At 40.9% G+C, this 9,441-nt stretch overlaps 2 protein-coding genes across 4 annotated transcripts in view; both read left to right on the top strand.

Moving 5' to 3' along the window:
- Positions 1-859, top strand: part of LOC102788855 (zona pellucida sperm-binding protein 3-like) — a 1,657-nt gene extending 798 nt beyond the window's left edge. Inside the window, exons 5-9 of the mRNA XM_035912981.2 lie at positions 1-155; positions 239-344; positions 427-509; positions 633-724; positions 804-859. The exon at positions 1-155 is cut by the window's left edge and continues 26 nt beyond it. Coding sequence (XP_035768874.2) covers positions 1-155; positions 239-344; positions 427-509; positions 633-724; positions 804-859 — 492 coding nt within the window. The remainder of the gene's footprint in view (positions 156-238; positions 345-426; positions 510-632; positions 725-803) is intronic.
- A 1,907-nt stretch (positions 860-2,766) lies between these two features.
- rnf212b (E3 ubiquitin-protein ligase RNF212B) lies at positions 2,767-9,411 on the top strand. 3 transcript variants are annotated; one of them, XM_087832022.1, is made up of 13 exons: positions 2,767-2,840; positions 3,815-3,927; positions 4,048-4,097; positions 4,191-4,265; positions 5,161-5,249; positions 5,341-5,443; positions 5,528-5,556; positions 5,637-5,677; positions 5,791-5,815; positions 5,896-5,959; positions 8,826-8,877; positions 9,014-9,044; positions 9,166-9,411. In XM_087832022.1, the coding sequence occupies exons 2-13, from the start codon at positions 3,828-3,830 to the stop codon at positions 9,227-9,229; spliced, it is 723 nt and encodes a 240-aa protein (XP_087688148.1). In that variant the 5' UTR covers positions 2,767-2,840; positions 3,815-3,827; the 3' UTR covers positions 9,230-9,411. The 3 variants fall into 3 exon arrangements, with proteins under 3 accessions (XP_087688148.1, XP_006802786.2, XP_087688149.1); XM_006802723.3 differs by having other exon boundaries at positions 5,143-5,249; XM_087832023.1 differs by lacking the exon at positions 4,191-4,265 and having other exon boundaries at positions 5,143-5,249.
- The last annotated feature ends 30 nt before the right edge of the window (positions 9,412-9,441 follow it).

Genomic DNA, 9,441 nt, shown 5'->3' with positions numbered 1-9,441 from the left:
ACAAAATTCCCTCTGGGCTCAATCATCGCCATCATGGCTAGCGTGGAGCAGCAGACCCATCAGCCATTGCTGCTACTCATTGATGAATGTGTAGCTGCCACCACACCTGAGCTGCAGCCTGAAAGTTCTCTATACCCATTAATCACCAACAAGGGGTAAACTTGCGCTATCAAGAAGCACTGACTTGGGTATTCTTGTTGACTAGACCTTGAAATAATTTGTTTCTCTTGAACCTCAGATGTCTTGTCGACAGTAAGAAATCGCGCTCTAAATTTGAACCCAGGCGAAAGACTTCAGAGATCCGGCTTTCTCTTCAAGCCTTCAGGTTTGCTGTGGGAGGAGAGGTAAATATCTTTAACTGCAAGAACTGAATGTAGGAAACGAAGCAGCTTGTTGGTTAATTGTGGAATACGATACATCCTGCAGGTGTTTATTCATTGCGGCCTTGTGGCTTGGGATCCCAACGGTCTTGGCAATACTAAGAAAGCCTGCCACTACAAAGATTATGGGTAAAACACCTACTTGACTCTGTAGGTTGTAGTACTGGATGTTGTAGTTTGAATGCTGAGCTATGACTAAGTTGTCCTGGAATCGGCAGAAGCTCAGTGATTATTTCTTCCTGCCTACTTCAGTTGGGAGTTGCTTGACGACCCTACACACAGCAGTCTGTGTGACTGCTGTGAGTCCAGCTGCAAGGCCAGAAAGACGAGGGATCTAGTGACAGGTATACATTTCCACACTTTTATAACTGGTCTTGCTGTACAGGACTCAAAGCTGTGTTTTTTGTTTTTTTTCCCCCACAGGGACGCATGGTGCAGTACAAAACGTAGTCCTTGGTCCACTCACTATCACAGATTAGAATGAGTCACTAAGGCAAGCCTCTCCTTGAAATGGTGGTACAGACATCGTGTTCTTAGACGGCTCTCGAGAATGGCTCCATCCACGTGACTTCAGGCTCAACTGAGGTTTTTAACTTCCATGCTGTCGGTGCTTTTCTTTGCATTTCAGATCTGTGCAATTGTATCAAAGCTGCATAAATAAATGACTTGCCTTCAAGTATTCATGGGTGTCTTTTAATTCAGTTATTCAAAAATGTACTGAGCGATCAATGTTCAAATACATACTGGCAAAATCCAAAGGCATGCATATTGGGCCAACTAATTCTAAGAAAGCTGTAGGTGTGAGTTGACTAAAGACTCCAGTACATGGAATAGAAGTCACTATAAACGAGGCTCGTCAAATTTTATTTTATAAATATGCTATATGAATTCTAGGCAATGCCACCAGCATACTTGAACTGCTGTCCACTTAAGAAGCAACACTGACAGTCAATTTCACATGCTGTTGTTCAAATGCGATAGACAACAGGTGGGAAATTAAAGGCAATAAGCAAAACCTCCTCAAAGGAGTGGTTCTGCAGGTGGTGACAACAGACCACTTCTCAGTACCTATGCTTTTTTTTTTGGCTGATGTTTTGGTCACTTTTGAATGCTGGAGGTGATTTCATTCTAGTGGTAGCATGAGACGGAGTCTACAAGCGGCTCAGGTAGTGCAGCTCATCCAGGATGGCACATCGGTGTGAGCTGTGGCAAGGAGGTCTGCTGTGTCTGTCAGTGTAGTGTCCAGAGCATGGAGGCGCTACCAGGACACGTGCAGAAGGGCAACAACCCAGTAGCAGGACTGCTACCGCCACCTTTGTGCAAGGAGGGACAGGAGCCCTGCAAAATTACTTCCAGCAGGCCACAAATGTGCATGTGTCTGCTCAAACAATCAGAAACAGACTCCATGAGGGCCGCACAGCCCTCCATGTGCTTGCCAGAAGTAGCCTGACTGCCATTAGGTACAGAGATGAGATCCTCAGACCCCTTGGGAGACCATATGCTGGTGCGGTTGGCCCTGGGTTCCTCCTAATGTGAGACAATGCTAGACCTCATGTGGCTGGAGTGTGTCAGCAGTTCCTGCAAGAAAAAGGCATTGGTGCTATGGACTGGCCTGCCCGTTCCAGACCTGAATCCAATTGAGCACTCTGGGACATGTCTTGCTCCATCCACCAACGCGACGTTGCTCCACAGACTGTCCATGAGTTGGCGGGAACTTTAGCCCAGGTCTGGGGAATTCCTCAGGAGACCATCTGCCAGCTCATCAGGAGCATGCCCAGGCGATGTAGGGAGGTCATACAGGCAAGTGGAGGCCACACACACTATTGAGCCTCATTTGGACTTGTTTTAAGGACATTACATTAAAGTTGCATCAGCCTGTAGTGTGTTTTTCCACTTTCATACTGAGTGTGACTCCAAATCCAGACCTCCATGGGTTGCTAAATATGATGTCCATTGAAATTTTTTTTGTGATTTTGTTGTCAGCATATTCAACTGTGTAAAGAACAAAGTATTTAATAAGAATATTTCATTCATTCTGATCTAGGATGTCTTATTTTTGTGTCCCCGTTATTTTTTGAGCAGTGTATTTCTAAAGAGATTCCTGGGAACAGAGGACACTCACAAGCTTCACACTGTCCCCGTTTTCCTCACGTCTTATGTTAATCGGACAGGAAATTCTTCCGAATATTTATAGCCAAACACTGATTAAACTGGAGATGGTAGGCATGATATCCTTGACTGCTGTTTGAGACGCAGAACTTGTGTATAGTAAATCCTAGCACGGGCTTATTCTAAACGTTTCCACTTTAATATCGGATCTTAGTTTTAAGAGAAAGTGTACATAATACAGACTTCACGTACGTCATCAGTCATTAGCCAATCACAACACAGACCGGGTTCCCGAGGCGGGGACTGCTGAGCTAACTGCTCCTGTGTCAAAGCAGCGGCTCCGTGTAGCAGGTAAGGTTAGAAAGACCCCTAAAAAAAGGAAGCCAATATGAGGGTCCTTTCTTTTAGTGTTTTGCCAGTGTCCAGTGTTTCCAGTTGTTTGGCTGATTGAGCGCCGTTTTCTACAACTTAAGCTAATTAGCTAGCAAGCTAATACTTTGTGACAGTTTAACTTTTCAGTGAGTAAAGCGATTTTTTTTTAGCTTAATGTCAGAGTCACCTTTGTAGTGAGTAATTGCGGAAACTGGGAGGGATTCATTGAGAATATATTTTTAAATTACTTCTGTTCTCTAGTTTTTTTTTATGAAGGGATACACATTGATAAGTTAATATAAAGACTGAAATATGCATTGTTAAGCTCGAATAAAATCCTGACGTCTCTTGTGAAAGCCTCTGCAGACTGAGTATTTTGAGTTAATAAATTAAAAAGAAAAATTCCGCTGTACACGCAGGAATGACGTTAAAGCTTACACAGAAGGAAATAAAAAAATCTCCTCAAAATGTTTTGTTAACCAACCACTCCCAGAAGAAAAACATGCTCTACCACAGTTGGACATGTTTCATCTGAAATTACTATTCTTGGGCTTCCTCTTCTCATGCTACTCCTTTTCCATCACCTTTTATCCTTCCTACCTTTGAACTCTGGTTTGGCTTTTATGTAATTATTTCATGTAAGTAATTTTGAGTTGTGTGCCAGACAACACATAAGTTCTGTTTCTAAGTTGGACTACCAGTGTGTAATATGAGAAAAAAATGAGTAATGTAATATGAGTAATATGAGAAAAAAAAAAAGCTTTACAAAAAGAGTGTGCTATAAAATTGAGAGTCCCATGAATTTTTAAGAGTCCCATGAAACTATTAAAGACAGGTGCGTGTGCAACAGTTTATTCTGGCTCAAAAAGAAGGGGAGGTAAATAAGGGCCAGTTCTTCTGCAGTAAACTGGGCAATAACCTTGTGTCTGTTTGATTGTTTTATGTGTGTGTAGGAAACAGACAAAAATGGTCTGGTTCCACTGTAACCAGTGCTTCAAAAGAAGAGGATCCACGTTTGCCGCGTCCAGCTGTGGCCACATTTTCTGTGAAGCATGCGTTAAATCAAGTGAGAGAGTTCATTTGCTTCTGAGCTGTAACTAGAATTCCTCATGAGTATGTCTCCACTGTGATGCAGTGCAACTCAAAGTTTGAGGCTGCTAAAAAAAACCCTCCCCATCTGCTTTAGATCCGTGCACTGTATGTGGGGCCAGCTGCAGCTATCTGGCTATCAATGAGGTTGGTGAGTCTGACGTAATCAGAGCAGCTTACTGTTTGACTTTAATTCAGACATCCAACATTCTTTGTCATGTGGATGTATTTCTGCTTCAGATGAAGCCGCAGGAAAAAATGTTTTTCAACGACCCAGTGAAGCTCATCCAATCGCGGCTAGAGCACATGTGTCAGGTCTGTCCCTGCCAGGCAGCATGCACTTCAAGGGATGATTTGATGTTGTCGTGTTGGTGTTGTTCCCACATCATCATAATAAATGTTGTTCCTTCCTTCTCTCACCCCAACCGGTCGCAGCAGATGGCCGCCCCTCCCTGAGCCTGGTTCTGCCGGAGGTTTCTTCCTGTTAAAAGGGAGTTTTTCCTTCCCACTATCGCCAAAGTGCTTGCTCATAGGGGGTCATATGATTGTTGGGCTTTTCTCTGTATCTATGAAGCGCCTTGAGGCGACATTTGTTGTGATTTGGCGCTATATAAATAAAATTGAATTGACTTGAATTGTTTCAGGTTCAACTTTGCAAGTGACCAATTACATTGTTGTGACGTAATACTTTTGCAAGCCAAGCCATTCATTCATTTATGAAATTCCAATGTTGCAAGGACAATATGTATAATGCTTACCGTTTATTAAAGAACAGTATCCTGAAATGAGAGAGGCGGTTTCTCGCAAGTTGCGTAGATTTTTATTTACAGTGTTTTTTTCCAAACTCGCAAAAGTATTACGACATAACAATGTGATTGGTCACGTGCAATGTTGAACCTGGAACAACATTTATTATGACGATGTGGGAACAACACCAACACGACGATATCAGATCGTGCCACTTCAAGCCCCATTGCCTCTGTGCCTTTTAATTGTTATAGCGGGTTGTTAAATGCCAGTGTATGCAGTCAATTACTATTAACTTGGTGTGTCATTAGCTAGAGATTGAAAAATGAAATGCATCTCTCTGCTATGATTATTGATTATCTCTGAGCTATTACCCACTAGTCAAACTTGATTTGTTCATTTTTCACAGAATTATCATTTAGTAACAATGTCTTCATGTTCCCAGATTGTCATCTTTCAGCAGATGCAGATGGAGAGAGTCATGGCACAATTCAAGCACAAGTCTGCTGAATTGGAAAGACGCCTTAAAGAAGTCACCGAGCAGAGTTACAGGTGATTCTAATGTCTGCTATTATTTCCTCTGTGGCAGTGTAAATAAAACCATCCAACCGCAGTGCTTTTCTTCTTCTTCTGTTATTCCAAGGCAACTCTCAAACCTGCAAAGAGAGAATGCTGACTTAAAAAAGCAGCTTTTAGAGGTGAAGAAAGAAACTATGGAATTGAAAAAGCCACTTTCACAATGGAGGGTAAATCTTCAAAAGCCTAATTTTTAAAACAAGAGTACCAAAAAGATTCATCTGAATGAATTTGTGTCTTCTTCTGCTCTGCAGCTCTCTCCAGGACAATTTCAAACTGAAGGGTAGAAGTTCTTTTTCATTTTAACATGTTCGCTTCATTTGTAGTTTTTAAAGGAAGCAGTAATAACCCATTCATTTACAGAACTCAGAGGATGTCCCTCCCTGTGGCTGTCACCTCCCCAGGTAACCCCAGTGATTTGTGTTGATTCAAGTGTTACAGTTTGACTGCTGATGCTTAGTTTAATCGTTTCTGGTTCACGTTGATGTTGAGCTTGTGTTTTTCTTTTTTTTTCTAGTTACGCCTCGTTCAAGAACCATGAGGTAAGCATTTGATTGTCATGTTGTAGTTGATTTCTTTCTTTGTATTATGTGACTGTTCAAAGATGATATATGTGTGTCAGTCATATAGGCTCAGCAGAGTCCCAGAGGTGGAACATGCACAGAGGTCCTAGTCTCTCCCTCAATGTAAGTCTCCAGTTTTACCCAGTGTATTATTTTATTGAACCTAAATTTAATGACCAAATATATCCGACTAAAATTTCATATAAATGTGTGCTTGCAGTGCACTTGTGAAGGAAATACAGATCAAAAGTGAAAATATATCAAGACATGTTTGTCTTAAAAAATAACTGTAAGGTAAAAAGTATTAGATTGAGTTTGGCAACTATGATTATATAATAATAATAATAATAAACCTATATAATACAACTATTATTATATTATATTTATTATTTTATAATTATTTGCTCTCCTATGAAAATTTAGAATTTTTTAAAAAGAATTTCCCAAGTGCTGTTAAAAAAGAAATGCATTTCTATCACAGCTTATTGAAACTTTCTAATTTTATTTAGGATCCCTACATTATTTTACTTTGCACACAGAAACACAATTACATCACAGAAACCAAAAACTACCAGATCAGCATTATTACCTCTCCTTGTAATAGTTAATAGTCAGTTACTCAGATAAATTGAATTTTATTTATATGGTACCAAATCACAAAAGTCACCTTGAGGCACTTTATATTGTAATGCAAGACCCTAGAATAATACATAGCAAACCCCAACAATCAAACAACCTCTATGCAAACAACCTCTAAGCACTTGTGATAGTGGGAAGGAAAAGCTTCCCTTTAACAGGGAGAAACTCAGGGACAGGCAGGTACCTGCCGCGACTGATTGGAAATAAGGGGAGAAGGACGGGACAAAAATTGCGCTGTGGAAGAGAGCCAGAGAGGACTAGCAAGGACAGCGTGCTCTCCATGAGCTCGAGAGTGGTACCATCACCCAGGCCCGAGAGAGAGAAGAGTTTCTCGGCCACTCTGCGTCGGAGAGGGAGTAGCGCCGTAGCAACAGCGCCTTGAGAGCGGTGTATTTCCCTTGGGTGGGGGGATCCTGGAGGAGGGTCATCACACAGCAGGTGGACAGCGAGGCCACCACATGATGGTATTTCGTGTCGTTGTCTGAAACGCCACAAAGAGCAAAGTGAGCTTCGACGTGCATGAACCACGAAGGAGGGTTGCGAAGCCAAAAATTCAGCAGCTTAACTGCCACAGCAAAAATGAAGACATACAGCTCTGCTATCACTTCCGACATAAATGAAGACAGAAAACTAAACAGCAGTGGTGTTTGTAGGGTTACTGAAGTTGGGCTAGCTGGTATATAATGATGTGCGGGCTACACAGCTATGGTTAGCATAATATAAACACAGTAAAACTGGAGGATGAACTCCAGTAAATGGACCAAACTTCAGACAGGAGATCAACTGCAATACCAGGTTAGTCATTAATATACTGCTGCATGGGCTGGGCTGTAGTTACATCGTAAGGTTTTAAAAATTGAGCTTTAAAATGAATAGTGATGATAAAAACTGAGAGAGGCCAACAGTGATAACTTTTTTTATGGGCTTGTTCAGATTAAATAGAACAAGATACAAAGCATTAAAACATGTTAAAAACACAGCAGACATAATAAATGCAGAGTAGTTTGGACCCGGAAGCAGGTTTCATCAGGTCTTCACTTAAAGATTGGATATCCCACCTGCTGTGAATGTTTTAATACAGTACAGTTGTTATTATTATCACTCGTCACATCCTGTTTATGACAAAATAAATAACATTCATATAAGAAATAAAATTGTCTTGTGTAAACTGTATGTGGTATTAAATAGGCCTATACTACTGTACTTCAATTTTGGCCGTAAGGGTGGTACTTCAAGAGCCATATATTTTACGAAGTGGTACTCACTGTGAAAAGTTTGAGAACCACTGGTCTAGACAACCTAAAATGTGATGTCTATATATGTGGATGCCAGGTCCTAGTAGGTTAAATTTCATAGGAGAGCTAATAATTTGTTCTCATCTGTTTCGTAAATAATGTTGAATGCAGTCAGCTTTGTGAGCATTTTCAGGCACCAGCTTTAACTGCCAAGCAGCAGTTTCTGTTCTCAAGGCATAAACTTACCATCTTCATCATCAACGTCATCTTTAGGGTTTACACAAGTGTATTTCAAGCCCAGCTGGGCTTAAATTAACCCCCTTCCTTGGTTTAAACATCATGGATTTGAGCTACAACTGTTAATAAACCTAATGTGTCGTCTCATCTACGGTCACCACACAAATAAGAGCTGCCTGGAAGGGTTAGCTGAACTATGAAGCTAAAAGGCACAGCTTAAAAGCGGGTTTTCTACTTTCTGTGTCCCTGAGTCCAGGGACGCTTAGGTGTCTGTGACATACAGTAAGCACGAGGGTCCACATGCCTGTCGGTTTTTTGAGGGGGGTTTCTGTGTCTGCGGAGACTCATCTGTGGAGAATTTACATTGCAATGCACCAGGCACACATAGGCCCAGATGTAAAGCAGGAATGTCTAATCAGCTGTCGTTTCTCCAGCTGTCTGTGCCCACAGCCGAGTATAAACCAGGCAGTCACACTTAATGATCTAAATGTTTTTGCTTGTTTGTTTGTTGTTGAATTGTTTTGGGGATTGTTTGTTTTTTTTGGGGGGGGGGGGATTATGTGTTTGAAATTACTAAAAATTTGACTAAACCTGTAAACATATAAGTCTGTCTATGGACCTGTACGCAATTGTTGAAGTGGCTGAGTTGCTGATAAAATAAGGGAATGGTGTTTTCCTTCATGGCACCTCCATGATAAAAAACGAGCTTCCTTGAGATATAAAACCTGAAAGTTTTTTTCACTCGTTACCAAAAATCAGCTTTAACAAGTACATCAAGTATTTTGCTATTAAAACTACTGAAGATTCCATTTAGAATGTTGAAGTTACAAAATTAAAAACCGAAGGAAGGAAACGTTCTTGTGCTTGTGTTTTGTCAGACTCCTGGATCAGCTGCTTCAGTTTCCAGCCATAGTTCTCTTCATGAATACAGTAAGTGTGGCTGCAAACACACTCTTGTAGCTCTGCCATGGGATGCTGTGATCAAACTGGAAAATGTGCTGTATCAAATTGGATACTGTGTGCCTCCAATCCCCAATCAAAATCTTTCTCTCTTTGTTTTAAAAAGGAACACCTACATCATTAAGCACACCTACCAGGTGAGGGAAAGGTTACCTGGCAGCTACTTACAAATTCGAACTTTTATCAAACATTGTAGCAGATTTATAAAAGCTCTTGATATTTTCACATGTAACTGAGTCAGTTCATTTTCATCCCCAGAACCCAGACTCCTGGTCTTTTACAGTTCATAAGTGGATTATCAGTTCAGTCACCTAGGCGCTGATTTTATGTCTATTTACACCCCTGGACGCGTTCATTAGTCGAGATTTGTGCATTAGGACTATGAAATTGTTGTGTGGTTTTGCCCTGATAACAAAAAAGGCGTGTATACATTGTTTTACTTTTAATGGAAGTTGATATTACCATGTTGTTCTGTTAAGGAATTAAACTGACAAATTAGTTGGAGTCATCGTAATCTTTCTGCAAGTACACTGC

The sequence above is a fragment of the Neolamprologus brichardi genome, chromosome 18 (assembly GCF_056152115.1).
Source record: "Neolamprologus brichardi isolate AB-2024 chromosome 18, ASM5615211v1, whole genome shotgun sequence".
Taxonomy (NCBI): Eukaryota; Metazoa; Chordata; class Actinopteri; order Cichliformes; family Cichlidae; genus Neolamprologus; species Neolamprologus brichardi.
The sequence above is the reverse complement of the archived record's forward strand: the minus strand, read 5'-3'. Positions and strand labels throughout refer to the sequence as shown.

What these genes read in the sequence shown, in the direction of transcription:
- rnf212b (XM_006802723.3), top strand. Translation starts at nt 3,828, where the DNA reads ATGGTCTGGTTCCACTGTAACCAGTGCTTCAAAAGAAGAGGATCCACG. An exon ending in GGACAATTTCAAACTGAAGG is followed by an intron (nt 5,557 to 5,636) that starts GTAGAAGTTCTT and finishes ATTCATTTACAG; the next exon opens with AACTCAGAGGATGTCCCTCC. An exon ending in TAGTTCTCTTCATGAATACA is followed by an intron (nt 8,878 to 9,013) that starts GTAAGTGTGGCT and finishes TGTTTTAAAAAG; the next exon opens with GAACACCTACATCATTAAGC.